This window comes from Lonchura striata, chromosome 22 (genome assembly GCF_046129695.1).
Source record: "Lonchura striata isolate bLonStr1 chromosome 22, bLonStr1.mat, whole genome shotgun sequence".
In the NCBI taxonomy this organism is placed as follows: Eukaryota; Metazoa; Chordata; class Aves; order Passeriformes; family Estrildidae; genus Lonchura; species Lonchura striata.
This window is the reverse complement of record NC_134624.1, coordinates 7689471-7709745: the sequence shown is the minus strand read 5'-3', so window position 1 is coordinate 7709745 and position 20275 is coordinate 7689471. Positions and strand designations below refer to the sequence as shown.

The window sequence follows — 20275 nt, the reverse complement described above, 5'->3', positions numbered from 1 at the left end:
TTTTGAGCCATAGTGTCACAAATGAGCGTGCACATGCGAGGAGGGGGATGAGCTCCCTGCCGCTGATCCCGTACAGGGGCTGCAGAAACCATCACGAAACTCACGCGTGCTCTGGGGACCTCACCCCGGTGCAGGGGGAAGCTCGGTTTTATCCTCCAGTAAAGGGAGCTTTGGCAAAGACGGGGGCGAACCGGGGGCTGCCTGCGGGGACGTGTCTGCACGGAACGGGGGCTGCAGCTGCCCCGGCGGGGGCGGCTCCGGGCGCGGCGGCCGCTCCGCGCTGCCGTCACTTCCCGGCTGCGCGCTTCATCCATCACTTCCTGCCGGGGGCTCCACGAGGAGCGCTCCTCCATCCCCACGCTGCCCCGGGCACCTCTGGGACCCGGGCTGGCAATGGCCAGCCTGGCCGCCCAGGACTCCTACCTGCAGGGCTTGGCCAGGAGGGCCGGCGTGCAGCACGCCGCGGAGTCGCGGAAGAGGAAGTTTGGTACTGGAGCGCTTCGGTTCTGTCCTCTCCGGCCGGTTTGTGGGAGGCTGGGCGCTGGTCCCCACGGGGTGCTTGGCCCGGGATTGTGCCTGTTGCTAACCAAAAACCAATCTGCTCAAGCAAGGAGCTCCCAAACACGTTACGCATATTGTACTGGAAGCCCTGGAAGTCGGTGGTCTCCATTCACTGTGGTGATGGATGTGGAGAGCTGGAAGTGTGCAAGGATGTTTGGTCTGATTAAATAAATTCTGAAACGTGAAATTTTTGGCCATTTAGATATGCCGTTGCGATGGAACATTAACGTTCAGTAGTAACTGAATGTTACTAGTGGGAATGTAGCATTGTCCTCTTTTGTGTAATTTGTTTTTGCCTTCTAGTGTCTAAGCCAGGCCAGCCCGAGGATTCTGGTAGACAGGTCAAAAAACAGAAGAAAAAGAAGCCCAGGAAGCAAACTGAGAAGAAGGATGCTCCTTCAGCCAAGCGAGTGGTTTCTAATACCAGTAAACCCACTTCAGGACAGAAAGCAGCACCTCAAGCCAGTAAATCATCTCCGCAGGGTGGTACACAGAACAGAAAGGAGAGTTTGCCTACAGGTAAGAATTCCAGCTTTGCCGTGGTCTGATTAAAGTGACCTGAGCTGAGCTGGCTGCTTTTCACTTGCTTCACACAAGTCTAGTTTGGAAAGCCAAAATTGAGAACATCGTTGTTTATTTCATGTGCCCCAGAAGCTTTTGCCTATGGACAGGAATTTGTGCCGTCACCACTGGGTGGCTCTCTGGAAACGGTGTTTAACTGAACTGCAGAGGTTTTGTGCATGTGAGTAACTTTGGGAATTACACGTGGATGCAATCCCTGTCCTGCCAGTCCAGCTTTCCTTTATGACAATGAAAAACCAGATCACAGAGAAAAGATGTCCTGAGCCTCTCTGTTCCACAAGCTTGGGACTTGTCTGTGGCTTGCCAGGCAGCCCCAGGGCATGCCAGGCCCACTGCTGGCAGTGTTGAATGATAAAAGAGGAAATTCTAAAGAAACCGATGGAATAGAAACTCTGTGTTTGTTCAGATTTTCCGTTCCATTCAAAGCATCTAAAGAGTTCCCAGAGTTTTTCCCATAGCCAGAGAAAGTGCTACTGTTCAGCTGATGCTGCTTTTTAAGTATTTTTATTTTCTCTCTCTCATTTTCAGGAAGTAAAAGTGAACTGAGTTCCCCTTCTGTTTCTGCAATCAGTCTGTTGCGTCAGAGACTCCACGAGAAGATCAAAAAAGCTTCTGGACAGGTATGGGGACTCTGAATGTGTATCCATATGTGTGTTTGTGCACTTGAAATCACCCCCAGCCTCCCAGGGCATGTGGGGACAGGATTTCATGGGCTGAGGCTTTGAGCTGATTCCAGCTCATAAGGGATTGCCAGGTGACCTGTGCCTGTTCTCTGGAAAAACCTATGAGAAAAGATGGGGTCAGCTTCCAAGAGAACGTGCCTTTGGTAATTTTTAGGAAAAAGCAAAATAGTGAGAGGCTGCAAGGGAGCAGCTACAGGCTGTTGTGGGAAAGCAAAGGGTTTGAAATGTTGTTACTGTGTTTAGTGTCTCTAACAGTGAGTCACAGCTTCACATCACAGGTGGTGCTTCTTAGGAGGAGTTTGAAATCAGGAGCTTGGGGACAGCCCACTTTTACTTCTGCTTTAACCCTTTAAGGCTTCTCATTCGGGTCCATCCTTCTCCTTAGGATAATGCCAAGGAGTTAACCCCTGCAGTCCTGGAGAAGAGGCAGCGAAGGAAGTATGAGAGAGAGAGAAAGAAACGCCGGCGAAAGGAGTTGAAGATGAAAGCAAAAATGGAGAAGAAAGAGACTGAGGAGGCACCAGCAGAGCCAGAAAACAAAAAGGAGGAGAGCAAAGCTGATATTGTCTTCAACAGGGTTGAAGTTCATGAAGAGAATGACTTAAACAAGATCCAGAAGAAGAAAGAGAAGAGGAAAGCAGTGAAAGGCAATATCACTCCTCTGACAGGCAAGAACTACAAGCAGCTGCTGAGCAGGCTGGAGACCAGGAAGAATAAACTGGAGGAGCTGAAGGAGAAGGACGAGAAGAAAGCTCAGGAGCTGGAGACCAAGATAAAATGGACAAATGCTCTCTATAAGGCAGAAGGGGTGAAGATCCGTGACGACGAGGAGCGTCTGAAGGAGGCCCTGAAGCGCAAGGAGAAGCGGAAAGCCCAGCGCAAGAGACAGTGGGAGGAACGGACTGTGAGGGTGGTGGAAAAGATGCAGCAGCGGCAGGACAAGCGCAAGAAGAACATCCAGAAGAAGAAGAAGGAGAGGATAGAGAAGAAGAAAGCCAGGGCCCGGAAGAAGGGCCGAGTTCTGCCAGAGGACTTGAAAAAAGCTGGGTTAAAGTGAGAGGGAGGCAGGGGTTAAAGTGAGAGGGAGGCAGCTCTCGTTGCATCTCCAGGGTGGGGTGTCTGTCTGTCACACGGGGCTGTGTCACTGTCCCAGGCTGTGGGGCAGGCACTGCCACAGCTTCCCAGCCTCATGCTAAAAAAACAGTTGTATGTTTGTTAATAAAGTTTTCTATACTAAAGAAACACCTTCTGGCTACTTTCTAATAGGAATTATTATTTTTCTAAAGGGGAAATGTCATTTGCTGTCACTTCCTCTGATGTGCAGCACAGTGTCTTTGCATCCCCCAGGAATGGGAAAGGGGAAACAAAAAGGCAAAAAGACCAAACACGGGATTCACCTCAACACAAAGATACTGCAATTGTCATAAAACCTTTGCTTCTATGAACTTGAACAATGCCTTTGAAAAGAAGAGTGGATCTTGGATACATTTATCCTCCCCACTACAGGAAAACTGGAAATAATTTTCAATTTTAGACAGTGCTGTTCATCTATAAGTTATGTTTTATCAGCATTAGGTCAATATAGACATAAACACACATGTACACATGCATGGATTTATTGTTGTGGAACTAACTGATCCTTTTGGATCATCCACAGGACACACTGACTGATCCTGATGGCAGAAGGATTGGCTCCAAGTCTGTCTTTGGCAATAATAAAAAATTAGGCAAAAAACCAAAGAATTCTGGCAACCACAGGTGCCTGCAAGGGTTTCTTCTTTGCACAGTTCACCAGTGCAGCATTTTATTTGGTCATTACCAATTTTTTGAATTCTCGAGTCTCTCAGTCTGGCTCTTTGGAAGAAGCTCTTTTTTCCTCATGCCCAAAGCTGATGAATGTGCTGTGAGGGAAATGCAGGCTGTGCTGGGCAGTGCTTCCCAGCTGCATCCCTGCTGCTGGAGCTGGGACTGCAGAGAGGAGCCCCAGCAGTGGATTTGTGCGAAATTCCTGTTCAAGCCTCAGGTGGGACTGAACACATTTGTGCTCCTGCTGCCTGTTCCACAAGGAGTCCAGCAAGGAAAGCTCTCCCTGGGCACAAATGGAGCTCTCCCCACGGATATCTTCTCTTTCTTCACTTTCTGAACAGCCCTGCACTCACAGCTTGCCACTTCAGTTGTAGAAATCTGAAATGCACGTTTGGAAATCTGAAATAGTTGCTCTGCAAAGAATATTTTCCATGGAACGGTCTACAAGTGAGGTATTTATCAGCTGTCCAGAATGCTTTCCAAGCAGGGCTTGAAGATAAAGTAATGCTTTGTTCTTGGGGGTCAAACAAGTTCATTTGGGATAAACAGAGCTACTTTCAGCCATATCCCTTTTTAAAAACTCTCTGAACAAATTCAAGGAACTATTAAAAATGCTTTAGCTCTGATTTCTATTTGGTTGGAGATTCTTTCATCAGCTGCAACCACATTTATTAAATTTCTGTTTGTATTCGTGGTAAACTGTAAATCAGTTGAGGCAATCCTCAGTGAGGTGTTTTAGATGCAAAGGATGTTTCAATCTCAGCTGCCTCTAGTGCTCTGGCAGGTTTGTACCACAGAAATTGAAAATAAGGGGGGGGATGCATCAGCTGTGCTCTTAATGATGTAATATTTCAAAATATGTGTATTTCTCTTCCTGAGGGATTAGATGTTTATTCTGTAAAAAGACACAGGGAAGTGCTCTGTGCCCATTACAACAGCTGAAAATGCACTAAAATAACCAAAAACCCACTTTTTTTTTTTTTTTTTTTTTTATTCTGTGTTAGCCCAACTTGAGGACAACTCTTAGTCCCCTTTATTCTCTCTGTTCTTGATCCTCTGTCCTTCCCCATCACCCAAATTCTGAGCTCTCAGCCTCTGTATGCCATGGAGACAGAGCATGGGTCAGGTGCAGAAAATGGGAATCCCCAGGAGACTCTGCAAAGGGATTGTTTGTGTATTCCTTTATGCTTTGGGTGGAAATGCTGAGAGGATATTTATGCAATTGGAAAGTGGCATCAAGCTGGGAGGGGCTGCAAGCCCCGAGGAAAACAGGATTCAGTCAGGGTTTGATGTCTTAGAAAAACAAACAGCCTGGAAATTGAGTTTGTTTCCATGAAGTCAAGTACAAGGTTTTATGGGCCTCCAACTTGGTTGGGAGAGGTTCCACAGGAAACACAGGGGTTGCATTTGGGCACAGGCTGTCATCCCAGGGCTGAGGTCCAGCAAAGCAGGCAAAAATCCTGTGGGAATGTATGAACTGGGACAGCTTTTCAGTTTTGGGGGACAATCCAGCTTTACTCCCTACTGCTGAGGGCTCAGCAGGGGAATTTGGGGTGTTGTGACACCAATTTCATGAGAATGGGCTGATTAGAGAAAGTCCAGTCAGATCTGGCAGAAATAATCCCAGATCTTGAAGTTAGAAAATTACCAAGAAAGACTGAAGGAGGTCACAGGAGAGAAGAGGGAAGGAAACATCAGAGCCTTCAAGTATGAAAAGGAGACTGACCTGGACTGCAGTGAGATCCTGGCTGGAAATTTGGAAACCTGCTGATGAGAAGGGCTTTCCTACCTGCTCTGCATGCAGCCATCTCTCAAAGAATGCCTGAAAAACAACTTTTTGAACCCCTCTCTGCACTTTTATCTGCTTTGCATGTGCTGGAAGCATCAAGCACAAGGTAAGAAACGTGGCACTGACAAATCCTGGTGTCAGCACAGCAGCTCTCCTGACACAACGAGCACAGCAATGAGATAAAGATGGTCAAAGCACAGAACAACTGCCTGAGGGGGAAGGCTCTTTGTACTTCTTTCTGTGTTTGTGGATCTGCAGCGTTTTTAGGCAAAAATCTAGAACTGCTCAGCATGAATCCATGAAGGCTTTAAGTGGTGGAAGGCCTTAAGATGTATATTTATATAGATGCACACTATAAATAATAGATATATATTATGGTAGATAATAATAATCTTAATAATATATCTTAGGGAAGGCCTTAAGATATATATTTATATAGATCCACACTTAGAAATAATGACTATATATATACACACACATATATGTATGTATATATATAGTTAGTCATTATTTCTAAGTAGGATTTTGTGATGCTTCCTGGTGAAAGCTAATTAGATCCTCTCAAAGGAAAGCGAGGGAGAAGCACCAGAGAGGATTTCTGTGTGACACAGTAAAGCAGATTAAAAAACTTTTTGCCACTTGTCTTTTTCCAGCCAAAGACATTAAAGCAGAAAAATCACTCCTGCCCGTTCAGATCCATTGTCAGTGTCCTGTGCCTTACCAAGGGCAGTAATGATCTCTGGGATTACTTCAGCACCCTCCAAGAAGCATCATGTACTCCTCCCCTTAGTATAAATCTTTATAAATGCTTGATAAACAGCCTTTTTATCATTTTACATTTTTCCTTCTCTGCAGGCTCCAATCACATTGTAAAAAGTAGAAAGCTGTAACTGGAAATATATCTGGGCTCTGCAGCCAGCCTGGAAGAGCTCTTGGTGGGGAGGATTGGGTCCTGAGGAAGCAGCAGTGAGATGGAAACCCACGAGCCTGATCCACAGCTCCCTGCTGCTGTCCTCACTGGAGGTAATAATGAAAGGAATAACAATTAATGTGCTTGTAACCCCTTTGCAGAACCCACACAAATGCATTTCGTGTTTGCCACAGGGACCAGCCAAATTTCACACTCTGGGCACCTTTGCTTCCCTGTGAGCAGAAGAAAAGATTGATTTGAGCTTTTTAGGTAGGACTGCTGGCCTTGGGAAAGTTGATCTTCATGGCTGTTGTAGAGGAAATAATTTCTTTGGTTTAATCTTTACCCCAGGTGCCTTATGTGAAATGTTCCTGGTCTCACACCTCAGTTTACCTTTCCTTCAGGCACCTTTGCAGGGAATGTCTCTGCTGGTTACTGGGCTGTGAATGGTGGAGTTAAGCAGCTCAGGTGATAACCGTGTTAGCTCTCTGATAGGACAGGAGTGGGTGATTTGATTCAATTACAAAGGGTGTGTGCTTGAGGTGAAAAAATGGAATCTACAGAAAGTGGAATCAGATCAGAAAGGCTCCCCGTGCACTAGAGCTGGGGTTAAAGCTCCCTGGAATGAAGAACTTGCTCACACATTTTGCAGATGCTGCCTCAGTGCCCTGGCTCTTACAGTCTGATGCCTTCTGAATCAGAATTTATCTCTTCAGAAAGACTGAAAGAGAAGCTACCAAGAAGCTTCATCCTCCTGAGGACATGACCAGTTTCTCTCAGAGTGAGGTACTTACAGCCTCTTCCCTTTATGTTTGTCCTTTGCAGAGTGGAAGCTGCTGGAATTCAGAAGTTGCCCTTCCTTCTCCTCTTGAAGATATGATTTCCAGGAAAGTGCTGCTGGGATCTCTTGTCTGCCTGGCTGGTGTTGCTGCAGTTTTCTGGTAAGCATTTGCTGGCCAGCTGGGTCATACCTAAAACATCCTGTGTAGATCCTGTGGTAAATCTCCTAGAATGAATAAATAACTAAAATAAAGGCTGTGCATTTTATGGGAAGCCTCTCTTCGACGTGTAAGAAAGAACAGCAATTTGTGTAACAGATAAAGGAGAACTGGTAGAGGGAGAAGGCCCTAAGGGAAAGAGGAAAAAAGAGCAACTGGGTCCAAATCAGGCTGCTAACACTGTAGTGACTCACAAACAAATGCTTGAGTATAGAATATTCCAGTTGCATTTCAGCTCAGGCCTTAACAGAGGTGATTGTCTGTCTCTTCACACAGTCCAAACTCACTCCAGTGTCACCAGGGACAGCTTTGTAACTATCAGACATCAGAGCTTTCAGTCGCTGAGAATTTTGTACCTGAATATTCTGACAACTGAGTATGACTTCTAGATTATATGGAGCAAACTCAAACATCATTGGAAGGGAATCTGAGATAAGGCATTTCTGTTAAGTATTAAAATATTAATTATGAAATTATTCTGATTTATTGCATTTTTATGATGTTGCAATTTGCTGTACTTTCACCTTGTGGGTAGCTGCATTTTGCCTCAGCAGCAGGACATTGTGTTAAAATGTAAACAAAGCAGATCCTGTACTAATTAATAAAGTAGATATGGAGTTACCCAGAGTTACCTCTCAAAATCTTTGCCAGGTCCTTAGATGACCTTGGAAAATCCTAGGAAGTTTTCCTTCAACATTTCCTGACTTAAAACATTTCTTTGCTCTCACAGGGCTGTAGCTGGGAGTGGAAAAGTGCACTACCTGCCTTACTACCTTCCCTGCCCTGAAATCTTGTAAGTATTTTGTCCTGTGCCTGATGACTAACACAGATCATTGTTACAGTCCTGCTCTTCTGACAGCACAAACAGTGACTAACAGGTGGCTCGCTCTTTATTTCTGAAGCTGCAATTAGTCACTCTGTTAAAACAAAAAGCTAACGATGCTGCTGGGGCCTGCCTGCCCTGCAGGTCTCACAGGTGAGGGAGGCTTTGTTTGTTGTGGGGCCCAGAGCCCAGCACAAAGAGGTTAAAGCAGCTTCCTTATCAGGCTGTAAGCACACACCTGTGCTCTGAGCATCCACTCAGCAGACAGAGACACCCAAACCAGGCAGGGGAGCTGGCACAGGCAGGAATGACCCCCTGGTCTCACCAGGCTCCTGTTCTTCCCTCTGAGATCCATGCTCTGCCCCCATTCCACGGATGTGTTTGTGCCACGGCAGCACCTGAGCTCGGCTCTGAGCTCTAAACAAATGAAGGGGAGCTGCTCTGAGCTGATCCTGACCCAGCCTGGGTGCCAAGAGCTCTCCCAGAGCTGCACAGGACACAACTGACCCTGCAGGGCCATGGCCCCAGCGACCTCCTCGCTGCCACAGCTGGGACATGGCAAGCCTTGGCTCTCCCCATGACCTACTGTTCTGGTAAAAACAAAACCAAGCCATGCAAATAGGAAAAAAAGATGTTTCATGAAGGTGTTTCTGATTATTCCAGCCCATTCCAAACCGTTGTGTCTGGGCGGGTGCTTCTTTCTCCGAATGCTGTTGGAAATGTGATTATTTCAGGTAGTTCAGCCCTCCAGGTGACCAGGAACACTTTTGCAGGGCATGGAGCACCTACAGGACCATTGCTGACAGTCCCACATGGATTTGGACCCCTAACCCCTGATTTCCCCTCAGATGGGGCTGCTGCCAGCACCTCTCTGTCCCTGCTGTGTGCTCTGTCCCAGAGCTGTCCCTTGCCTGGCAGCCCTGGAGGTGTGTGCAGGTGATGCCTGACCCTGGGCCAGGTATTGCAGTGTCCACTGCAGCTAGGTTTGGACAGCTGCCAGTGCAGCAGCAGCTCCTGAAGCTAAACTTGGTTGATATTTTAAGAAAAGCATAACAATCCCTTTCTTTTCCCACCCCATCATGCAGCTCCATGAAACTCCAATATACAGAAGAGAAGCCAATCCAGCTTTTCCCCCAGTAAGTACTGGCTTTTTATCTCCTGACCTTTAAACTGCTGTTCCTCTCTTTCCAGCCATATTCATGTATTATTCAATGGATATTTCTTCCTTTTTACAGATTATTTTATCAGCAGCCAAGAGTGCTGGCACCAAAGTAAGTTTCTTTGTTTGAACTTTGTTTCTGCCGAGTTTGGTTTGGGCACTTTGCAGCACTCACAGTTCCAGAGTCCTGGGGCACACTGAGCAGGACCTTGTTCCATGAGAGCCCAGCCACAGGGGTGTGTCAGCAGCTGCTCTCAGCTTGGGTTTGGTTCCTGCACACTTATTAACACACTCCCTGTTAATTCCCAATTATCACATTAGCACCCACGTGCTCTGTCCTGGCCAGGAGCTCTTTCTGAGGTGGCAGATCTGGGATAGCTGTAAGTGGGAGATGCCTTCTGGAGCTGTGCTGTAGCTGGAACCAGCTGTGAGAGAGCTTTGAACCCATTTCAGGGCAAAAGAAAGCAGCAAACACAGCCAAAGCAGGAGTTTAAGGGCAGATTTGGGACAGCAGCACTAAGAAGTGGCTTGGACAAACTCTCTGTGCAGCTCAGGTTGTTACAGCCACCTTTGGCCTGACTTTTATCTGGAGCAGCTCACCTTCAACAGCCAGATTTTTTTGCATGTTAATAAACACACCCTGTTGGTACACACACATTTATATATATAGTATTTCCCCCACATATTCAGGATGTTCTCAGCCTGAATATTTCTTCCATACTGGAATAAATTTCAGTGCTAAATCAGCTGGTATATTCTTGGCTAAACGAGGGGAGAATCTCCAAGCTTTTCATGCTCTGTGTCTTCTGGAGGGAGTTCAGTGGCACTGAGAGGATGACCATGACTCACTGGGGAACCCAGGGCAGCCCTTTCAAATCAAATTTACAAAGCTTAGAGAAGAGAATATGCCTGTTTCCTTCCCTCTCCAATAAAAAGGATGATCAACCCAGAAACAGGACAGATCAGTTGGTACATTTTCTCCAACCCAAATTCTTCTCCCTGTAGAATTTAATCTTTCAATCACAGGCATTGCTGCAGGAAGGAGTGGAACTGTTATTCCTGTATCCTCTCTGACTGAAACGATCAGATCTGGCTTGGATCTGCTGCCTGAAGCACCAGGCTGCTCCCCACAGCTCCCCCAGTTTGGTTCTGGTGCTGTTTTGCCTTGGGGCTGTGTCAGGTGGGAGCCTGGCAGCCCCCAGGTGTGGCCCTGGTGCTGCGTGTGACAAATTTCATTAGCAGAGGGCTCCAGCTCCTGCTCTGGAGCAAACCTGAGCAGCCTGGGGTGAATTCCCCCATAAATGCCATCTCCCTTTGAAATCAAAAAGGTAAGAATGAAACACTGAAAACAAAGCAGCAAATGGAAACAGCATTGCAGAGCTGTAATAGGGCAGAATCAAACTCTGCTGCATTTATATTCAGATTTCCTCTTCCCTCACAGGAGATTAAGGGGGTTTTTTTCTAACTTTGTTACACATTTGAATGCTGGCTCACACACAGCATTTTAAATTATATCTGAATGTGTTGGAGCTATATATAAATACTGGAAAAATAAGCTGTCATACTGCAAGCTGTGTTTTAATAACACAGCAATAGGGTATATTTTATAGTAATTTTCATATTATTGTTACTTGTGTTTTAATCTGCATGTAGCAATCTGCATCAGGCTGGTAGCAAATAGGCACAGCTTCCCATTCTGAGAGTTCAGTGGTCATTAAACTCTCCTCAGCAGAAAAGTCCTTAAATGAGATTTTAGCAGATCCTCAGGTTTTTGCTGATGTCTTAAGTGCTTAATTTCAGCCCAGGAATTGAAATATCCATGCTCTGTAACCTCAAATAAGAGTGCAGGGAGTAAATATCTGAGGCTAATACCCTCCATGGTGAATTAATGCTGATTCACACGCTCCTCTAGCTGCCTTTTCGTGCTTCTTTCCCATTTACTAGCCTCAAAACCAACAGGAACAGTTACATTTCGTGTACATTTCTGCTTTTTTTCCCCCTTCAGGCGCCAGGATGTGCTGACAGTCACACCATGGCTGGCCCCCATCATCTGGGAAGGGACCTTTGATCCTGAGATCCTGGACAGTGCCTACAGACCCCTGAACCTCACCATTGGGGTGACAGCCTTTGCTGTTGGAAAGTAAGAGAAGCACTCAGTGCACACAGTTCTTGGGGTGATGCCCTTCCTCTGTGGAAAGATGGTTTTGGCTTTCCTTTTCATGAAATTTGTTCCAGTTTTTAGGGGGGTTTTGTGCCCATGTCGTGTGTCTGTAATCACACAAGGCCACGGGATGACAACACTCGAGGTACCTGAGGTGTGGGCAGTGTTTTTTAAGAATTAGCAGGTGCCTTGGGAATTAGAGCTGGTCAAAATGGGGATAATCCACTTCTTCCTTGTCCTCCACTGCACCTGTTGTGTGTGTGGTGTGTGGATTCTTGCAGGGATAATCACTGAACTCTCCTCACTCCTTGTCTTGCATTCCCTAATGTGAGAATGAGAGAATCCTCTTCATGATCCACCACGCAGCCCCTTGGAATCCCAGAATGGTTTGGATTGGAGGGAGCCTTAAAATTCATCTCCTTCCACCCCCTGCCATGGCCAGGGACACCTTCCACTAGACCAGGTGCATTAACCTGTCCTTGGGCACTTCCAGGGATGGGACAGCCACAGCTTCTCTGGCACCCTGTGCCAGGGCCTCCCCACCCTCCCTGGGAAGAATTCCTCCTTCCCAAAATCTGATCTAACCCTGCCCTCCTTCTGCTGAACATTTGATAGCTTGTGAAGGGTACCCTAGAAGAGAGACTAGATGGAGCTAAAGAATGAATTAGGTGTTTATTAAGAAGCCTCAATAGATCCACCTGGGGCAGCACAACCCAAAATGGCCACTAAAAATGGACAATGGGTCACAGGGTCTCTCACTGTGATCAGTTCTGCTCCATTTGCACGTTGGAATTAATTGTCCAATTCCAGCTTTAACCTGTGAAGTCCCATCATTCTTGTTTTCCTCTCTCCAGCCCACATTGTTTGTGCTCTTGGGCTGAGATTTGGATCATTTGTCCTTGGTGCCCAGCTGGAGCAGGAATTGTTTTGTCTCCCTGCTCTGTGCAGAGAGCTCACATCCCCTCGTGTGAAGCCCAGACCCACATACTAAAGCAGCTCAGAGTGTGAAAAATAGAAAAACTAAACCTGAGGTTGTTGGAATCTGTGGTATTGATGATTCTGAGATTGTAGAAAGTCTCTGTCTTTCAGCCCCTCTGCCAAAGCAGAAGCCATAATTGGTCTGTGCTGGTTTCCAGGTTGTTTATTCTGTTTATCTCTCACATGTTCTGCTGCCCTGCCCAGCTCTGTCTGCAGGGCAGCGTGTGGGGCTCTGCCCTCAGTGGGATGTGACAAACATTAAATACCAGAAACTCCCTGGGCTGGATTTACAATAACGTGCCAATATCTGTCACCTACGTTGGACAGTGTGTCCCCAGCCTGAACCAACAGAAAAATGCCAACACCACAGTGAGACATGGAGGGCATGAAGAAGGAGAAAAAGGACAAGGCACACCCAATTTCCTCCATCTTGTCCCCTTTGCACCCCTCATCTAGAATCCTAAAATTTTACTTTTGCACTTGTGCCACACTTAATTATTACTTATATCAAACACTCAGAGCTGGTAATTGATCCTGTAAGATTGAAAACTCTTTTCCATGGCCAGAGATCACAGCCAGTGTCTGTGGGGGCTCTGTCCAGGGGGGTTCCTGACCCTGCCAGGGTCCCAGGGCAGCCAGAGGGAAGCTCTGGGTTCCCACATGAGGCATCAGCCCTTTCCCCTGTCACACCCTTCCCTGGCACAGGGGCACAGCAAGGCCCTGCCTGTCCCTGCTGTGCCCCACAGCTGTCTCTGCTCAGGTACACCAGGTTTGTGCCTCGCTTCCTGCAGTCGGCGGAGCAGCACTTCCTGCAGGGCTACCGGGTGAACTATTACATCTTCACTGACAGCCCCCAGAGCATCCCCCGGCTGCAGCTGGGGCCGGGGCGCAGGCTCCTCACCGTCCCCGTGCACAAATCCTCCAGCTGGCAGGAGATCTCCATGCGCAGGATGGAGGCCATCAACCGGCACGTGGCCACGCGGAGCCACGGCGAGGTGCACTACCTCTTCTGCCTGGACATCGACATGGTGTTCCACAACCCCTGGGGCCCCGAGAGCCTGGGGGACACGGTGGCAGCCATCCACCCCGGCTACTTCGACGTGCCACGAGAGCAGTTCCCTTATGAGAGGAGGAGCTCCTCAGCAGCCTTCATCCCCGAGGGAGAAGGGGATTTCTACTACGGAGGGGCCGTGTTTGGAGGCTCGGTCAAGAAGGTCTACGAGCTCACCAAGATGTGCCACATGGCCATCCTGGCAGACAAAGCCAACGGGATCATGGCAGCCTGGCAGGAGGAGAGTCACCTCAACAGGCACTTCTTGTCCCACAAACCCTCCAAGCTGCTTTCTCCTGAGTATATATGGGATGACAGGAAGCCAAAGCCCCCCGAAATCCACCTCATACGTTTTTCCACGGTGAATAAGAACTACAAAGAGGTCCGAAACTGATCATCCCTGCAGAGAGATCCTCCATGCAACCAAACCCACCAAAATTAGCTCCTCCAGGATGTGTCCCACCTTGAATTTTTGTTCCTGCCAGGAGCAAAAACTGGGAAGGGGACGTGTGGGTAGTTCTTTTGGAGAACAGAGTCTAAATGCATTTCAGAAGCAGCAAAGTGCAGGTGAGACTGAAAAGGTTTCTGGATTCCCACTCTTTGTAAATACATCCTGCTTGAGGCTGTAGCACACAAAGAAGCATCCACAAGGGCAGTTATACAATGCATGGCTGCAGTTGCCTTTGCCTGAATGTTTTCCTGAGGGCTGGTGGAAATTTAACAAGATCAAAATGGTATTTGAGATGTTCCTGTGGAGGAGAAGACCTTGGGTTTTGGTTAAGACCTTTTCACTTTAAGAAAAAGAACGTTGCAGGGCAATACATTTTCCTGAATTGTGATTTTAAATAACACTTTTTGTCAGAATCAGGAGGAAACTTGCACTCAGAGCTCGTTATCCCTGACTGGTGTGCAGCAGGATTTCTTGGACCTTCTCAGCAGAGAGCTGGTGCCAGGCATTGCCCGTAAGAGCCCGGGTCTGACAGGACAAGCAGTGTGAACTCATCTAGCAGTTATCTCCCAAATTCCAGTCTGCGCTTTGGAGACCCAAGTTTAGACAGAGCTGGCACAGCTCAGAGCAGCCTGAACTTCTTCGGGTTTATTTCAATCACAGATGTGCTCTGAACCTTTTCCCTGGGTCACATGTCTCTGCGGATCATGTAATCTTTTCCAACACAGAAAATCTGGTTTTGAGATGCTCGTGTTCCTCTCCTTGCTTCAGCCCTTTCCAATTTTTCTTAGCTCTGTGAAATAAATTGGCGAGAAGCTGCTGGAGCTGACAGCACGAGCTGATGCCTTTCCAGCAAACAGGATGATTTCATTCCGTGATGAAATGCTCTGGAGGAGCTGGGAGTTCAGCGTGGAGCTGGAAGCGGGCTGGGGTTCACATTTTCTCTCCTTGGATGTGCTGAGGAGCTGAAGCAGGCGCTCAGAGCCTGGCAGCTCCCTCGGGTGAGGCTGGCAGCTGAGGTCACAGCACGGGGGTGCCTGTGCCACCTCCCTTGTCACAGCAGGGCTGCCATCAGCATCATCTCCCTCTGCCACCGAAGGGCTGAGCACGTCTGTCAGCCCCTGTGCTCTCAGAGGCAGCAGCAGAGAGGCCACGGGAGCTCAGCAGGGAGAGGAGGAGCAGGGTGAAAGGGTGAACGGGCTGTTTCTAAGGAAACACTTTAGGGGAGGTAAAGGAAAAAAAGAAAAAAAAAAAAAGAGGGAAAAAAAGCTCATTTGGCAGAGAGAGGGAAAATAGGGAAGAGGTGCCTGACTGTTCCTGCTTCTCTTCACATGAGAAAATTGCTGTATGGCAGCGAATCAAGTATTCAGAGCTTTAGGGCCCCAGCACTGATTGCAGATGACTTAACGAGCCATTTCAGTCCTGTGAGCAGGCTGGAAATGGCACTTGCCACTGTCATTGCAGGCATTTCATCTTCCAGAAGACTAATTAAAAAAGCTTTCACGGAGCCATCATATAGATAAGGTACCTGAAATACCTCCAGCCCCAAAGCCCCAGTGGCAGCTGGGTTGGCTGATTTGTGCTTAATCCAGCAAAAGGTCTTTATTACTTTTTCTCCAGACTGTTCTTAGTGATGTGGTGCAGGAGGAAGATTCCCCTTTACATAACTAAACCAGAACTGAAACCCCTGCTATGTACGTTGGGTGACCGGGCTCCTCACCTAAGCCAAAATGGTGAGGAAAAACACTTATCCAAATATTTCCAGAAAGATACACTTCCAACCAGCCCAGGATTAATACTGTCTGTTTCTTATTTGTTAAATGAATTAGTGCCTCAAGGCCATGCTGAAACTGGGTTCTCATTATGCTAATTATACATATATGCATATGGATTCTTTACCAGCCAGAAGGAACTGTCCAGTCAAGCCAGATAATTTTATCTCCTTGTGTCAGTACATGTCTGGGCTGGGCTAGACCTCATAGAAAAGTACTCAAATTCCAAGAAAAACGTGAAGTTCCATAGCAGCCACAAATCCATAGATCAGCTGTGGCAATGGCCAATTCCCCTTATGCCTTAATTCTGCTGGAAATTGCTCTGGGTTTGCAGCCACAGGGCTTCACTCTGCCACATTAATTATTGGATTTTTGTGCAGATACTCATAAATCCTCCATGAGAGGAAGTTCTGCAGCACAAATGATGGGTGATAGAGGGTGGTCTGTGTTTTTGGGGTACCTGTTTTGGACAAATTGTGAAGGGCTTGGTCTGAGCTCTGCATCTGAGCTGCCTTTTGGCCGAATCCTCAGCCCTCTGATTGACACCATAATGGCCTGGTTTGTGCTGTGCCAAACATGTTTATTTTCCTGGCAGGCCTGCAGCTTCTCCCCAGGGGAATGGCTTGTGTTGTGTGACACAGTTCTGCTCCACGGGGCCGTGGTTTAAAGCAGTACCTACAAACTCCCAGTGCCTCCAGGGAGCAGGAGAATATCTGCAGAAAAAAAAAATAATAACCCACAGCGCTGTGTGGGAGATGCTCCCTGAATCAGCTCGTGCCCTCCTGCAATTAATGAAATTAATGAAAGGCTGGACTCCTGATGTCATCTCCTGCTGATTAATCCCCTTCCCCCAGCAGCAGCAGCGACTTTTCCTTCTCCCAGTTTGGATTGTGCAGCCTGAGGCTCATGTGCACTGTGGGAGCTTCACCAGGATCTGCTTTCTGATGTGCATTCCACACCCAGTGCACAGTGGGGAAACTGAGGCACGTGGTAGGAAGGCAGCAGAGTGTCACTCTCACCACAGGGGACAATGTTGTCTTACGTGTTCTTGTGCCAGAGGAATTTGGACTTAGAAATGCAGGGAAGTGCATGAAAACTGAATCGCCACACGTAAACAAACCCCACTGCCTGGGGATGTGATTTGCTCTCAAGGTATTTCCCACTCAAGCCCTTAACCCAGCCTCAGAGCAGCAGCTTGTTGCCCTCCCCAGGGCCCCTTTTTCCTTCATCCCTTTCAGCTCAGCTGGAACAGACTCATCATTCATAGTCCCTCTAATTTAAGCACCCATCTGACAGGCTGTTTCTTTCCTTCTCCCTGCTGCTGTCTTGCCCAGTTCATCCACCCCCAAAGGGCAAATTTCTCTGTGTGATGTGAAATTTCCAGCACTGAATATGATTTGAGGTGGGGCCAGACTCTGATCCTCTCGTTCTCCCCACTGATAGGGCAAGAATAATTTCCACTTAGCCAGATTAGGATTCTTTTCCTCTCTGGTTTGGATTTCCCATAACCCTCCCACAGGTGATGCTCCCTGACAGTTTTTGACCAGAAATGTCATTTTGTACCACACATCAGCAGTTATGGAAGGACTGGCTTAGTCAAACCTTCTGTGGGTGAGATCTGTGGCTGTGGGGCACGGAAATGAGATGATCTTTGAGCAGAGGGGGTGAGGAGGGGTAAGAACATAATTTACACATTCCCTGCTCAAAATGCAGCTGGTGGTGGAAAGGAGCTGCAAGGCTGGGAGCTCCCTGCCAGGGCTGCTGGGTTCACTCCCCTGCCCTTTGTCTCACCTGCTCAGCTCTTTGAGGGAGGGATTGTGTCTCTTGCTCTGTGTTTGCACTCAGTGGGGATTTGCTCTGATCTCAAAGGGAGCTCTCAGCACCAAGGTTATTATTTTCTCACTTGTGTCCCACCTGCTCTGCTTCACCTCCTGCCCCGGTGAGTCCCCGTGGGACCCCAGGGATGGCACGCACAGAGCAACAGCTGCTCTCCAGGTGGAGTGACAGTGACAGAGGCAGTGACAGAGGCAGTGACAGGCCGTTCTGGGGACAGCAGGAACTGGAGAAGGCGTTACAGGAGTGGGTTGGGTTGTATTTTACTCACGGTAAATCCCCAACCCTGGAGTTCTGCTCCACACAATCAAACGATTTAGGAAAGCATCACTAGAAAAACCCATCTGAAGAGTGACATTTGAATGTCTGCCTGCCCACCAGACTCCCTCCTTTCTCCACGAGTGTTGCTGCACTGACGTGACTTTTCCTGTGTATATTTAGCTTAAACATAGATCCACCAAATGTCGCTGTTTTGTGTAAAACTAGTGTAAATCCTTAGGAGTAGAAAGGCAGTTTTAACCACAAATCTCCACTGCTTGTATGCCCACATCATCCCCCTGCTTCCCTGCTGAACCTTTAGCCAATTTACAGCGAGCCAGATGAGTACAAATGACATTTAAAAAGCGCTTCATTCTGGTGTGGTTTTTAGCGAGTTTTGCCAGCAGCGAACCACATAGCTCTAGACCTTCTGACGTGCGTGTTTTTCTCACTGTTTTTCTCACTGACACCGTTACTATAATTAGAACCACGTTGCTCTGTAGCAGCATCTAGTGCCAGAGGCAGAGCCCTGGCAGCACCTTTTCCTTTCCTGGCTGCTCTCCCCGGCCGGAGCCGCGGAGGAGCGGGACGGGCAGGTGCGGGGCTGAGCCCCGCCGCTCACCGCCGCTGCCACCCCGCACAAAGCTGGTGCTGGTGCCCAGGAGCGGCCCTGCAGCGCCGGCTGCAGCGGAGCATCGCAGCCTCCTCCTCCCGGCTCCTTCTCCTCCCGCCGCCGCTCCAATGGCTCGTGTCATCGGCCTCCAGATGACAAACGATGGGGAGCGGAGCCGCTCTGTTTCCAGGGCAACCCCGCTGCCTGCCCAGCTCCCGCACGGACCCGCGGCTCCGCCAGCGCTGCCCGTGCCCCGTTTCGGTGCCGGGCTCAGCGGAGATGAGCAGCCGGAATGGAGCCCTGGCTCCCCGCCCCGGCCTCTCCTCCTGAGCTCGGGGGGTCCCGGGGGTGTCTCTCAGCCCCCAAGCTGTTCTCCTGTTCGCCCGCTGCCCGGCGGGGTCCGCACGGTGCCTTCCCCCAGTCATCCAAAAACACCCAAAAAGCGAAGCGGTGCTCGCTCCGCGTACCCCCGGAGCGGCGCCCGCGGGTGGCAGCGCGGGGATGCCCGCGGGTGGCAGCGCGGGGATGCCCGCGGGTGGCAGCGCGGAGATGCCCGCGGGTGGCAGCGCGGAGATGCCCGCGGGTGGCAGCGCGGGGATGCCCGCGGGTGGCAGCGCGGGGATGCCCGCGGGTGGCAGCGCGGAGATGCCCGCGGGTGGCAGCGCGGAGATGCCCGCGGGTGACAGCGCGGAGATGCCCGCGGGGGCAGCGCGGAGATGTCCGCGGGTAGCAGCGCGGGGATGCCCGCGGGGGCAGCGCGGAGATGCCCGCGGGTGGCAGCGCGGAGATGCCCGCGGGTGGCAGCGCGGAGATGCCCGCGGGTAGCAGCGCGGAGATGCCCGCGGGGGCAGCGCGGAGATGCCCGCGGGGGCAGCGCGGAGATGCCCGCGGGTAGCAGCGCGGGGATGTCCGCGGGGGCAGCTCGGGGATGTCCGCGGGGGCAGCGCGGAGATGCCCGCGGGTAGCAGCGCGGAGATGCCCGCGGGGGCAGCGCGGAGATGCCCGCGGGTGGCAGCGCGGAGATGCCCGCGGGTGGCAGCGCGGAGATGCCCGCGGGTGGCAGCGCGGAGATGCCCGCGGGTGCCGCCGCTGCGGACTCGCTCCCCCCTCCGGGAGCGGGGCCGGGCGGAGCCGGGAGCCGCCCCCTCCGTGCCGGTGGCGGTGCCCGCCCCGGTCCCGCCCCGCTCGGCGCTCCCGGCCCGCTCGGCGGGGCAGCGGGGGCCCATGGCCGGCTCGCAGCATCGGCCGCGGCCGCCGGGCAGCGCGGCGGGGCCCTGAGCGCGGCCCCAGCGGCTCCCGGCGCGGCGCTGGGGCTATGAGCGGGGCACGATGATGATCGACAGCCAGGTGAGTGCGCGGGGCAGTGCCCGGCTCGCTCGTCACGGGTCGCCCCGGCCCGGTGCGCTGCTGCCGGGCTCGCTCCCCGGCAAAAGCCTCGCTGGACGGGGCTCAGGGCGGCCCACGCGTGTCCGCGGCGGGGAGTGATGGGTGCGCGGCGCCGGGGGGCTCTGGGGGGCTCTGGGGGGCTCTGGGGGGCTCTGGCGGGGCTTGCTGGGGTCTGTAGCTGCAGGTGTCCGTCCCTCGCTGCCTTTTGGGGCCGCGGTCACTGTCCGTGCCGGCAGCCCGGGTGCCTGGTCTGCAGCGGGGGCTTTGGCGGAGGAGAAGCGGCAGCTTTGCCGAGGGAGCGGGGGAAGTGTGTTTTTCAATGGTTTTTTTTTTTTTCTTATTTTTTTCGCTTTCTGTTTGTATAATGGTTGATGCGGCTGGGAGAAGAGGAGCGGAAGGATGGGGAAGGAAAGGGACGCGGTTTGGGACGGGGTCTGAGGGCGCTGCGATGCTGCAGCAGCCGC

At 50.2% G+C, this 20275-nt stretch overlaps 3 protein-coding genes across 3 annotated transcripts in view; all 3 read left to right on the top strand.

The window, feature by feature from the left end:
• Nucleotides 1–316: 316 nt before the first annotated feature.
• On the top strand, nt 317–3068 carry SURF6 (surfeit 6). The gene is made up of 4 exons (XM_021543788.2): nt 317–487; nt 865–1080; nt 1672–1763; nt 2212–3068. The coding sequence occupies exons 1-4, from the start codon at nt 394–396 to the stop codon at nt 2881–2883; spliced, it is 1074 nt and encodes a 357-aa protein (XP_021399463.1). The 5' UTR covers nt 317–393; the 3' UTR covers nt 2884–3068.
• Nucleotides 3069–7141: 4073 nt separating this feature from the next.
• On the top strand, nt 7142–13948 carry GBGT1 (globoside alpha-1,3-N-acetylgalactosaminyltransferase 1 (FORS blood group)). The gene is made up of 6 exons (XM_021543787.3): nt 7142–7272; nt 8060–8122; nt 9238–9288; nt 9388–9423; nt 11317–11451; nt 13211–13948. Exons 1-6 carry the CDS (start codon nt 7208–7210, stop codon nt 13893–13895), a joined length of 1035 nt encoding a protein of 344 aa, XP_021399462.3. The 5' UTR covers nt 7142–7207; the 3' UTR covers nt 13896–13948.
• A 5711-nt stretch (nt 13949–19659) lies between these two features.
• Nucleotides 19660–20275, top strand: part of RALGDS (ral guanine nucleotide dissociation stimulator) — a 57350-nt gene continuing 56734 nt past the window's right edge. The window contains exon 1 of the mRNA XM_077787899.1: nt 19660–19772. Coding sequence (XP_077644025.1) covers nt 19755–19772 — 18 coding nt within the window. The 5' untranslated portion in view covers nt 19660–19754. The remainder of the gene's footprint in view (nt 19773–20275) is intronic.

What these genes read in the sequence shown, in the direction of transcription:
- SURF6 (XM_021543788.2), top strand. Translation starts at nt 394, where the DNA reads ATGGCCAGCCTGGCCGCCCAGGACTCCTACCTGCAGGGCTTGGCCAGG. An exon ending in GTCGCGGAAGAGGAAGTTTG is followed by an intron (nt 488 to 864) that starts GTACTGGAGCGC and finishes TTTGCCTTCTAG; the next exon opens with TGTCTAAGCCAGGCCAGCCC. An exon ending in AAAGGAGAGTTTGCCTACAG is followed by an intron (nt 1,081 to 1,671) that starts GTAAGAATTCCA and finishes TCTCATTTTCAG; the next exon opens with GAAGTAAAAGTGAACTGAGT.
- GBGT1 (XM_021543787.3), top strand. Translation starts at nt 7,208, where the DNA reads ATGATTTCCAGGAAAGTGCTGCTGGGATCTCTTGTCTGCCTGGCTGGT. An exon ending in CCAATCCAGCTTTTCCCCCA is followed by an intron (nt 9,289 to 9,387) that starts GTAAGTACTGGC and finishes TCCTTTTTACAG; the next exon opens with ATTATTTTATCAGCAGCCAA. An exon ending in CCAAGAGTGCTGGCACCAAA is followed by an intron (nt 9,424 to 11,316) that starts GTAAGTTTCTTT and finishes TTCCCCCTTCAG; the next exon opens with GCGCCAGGATGTGCTGACAG.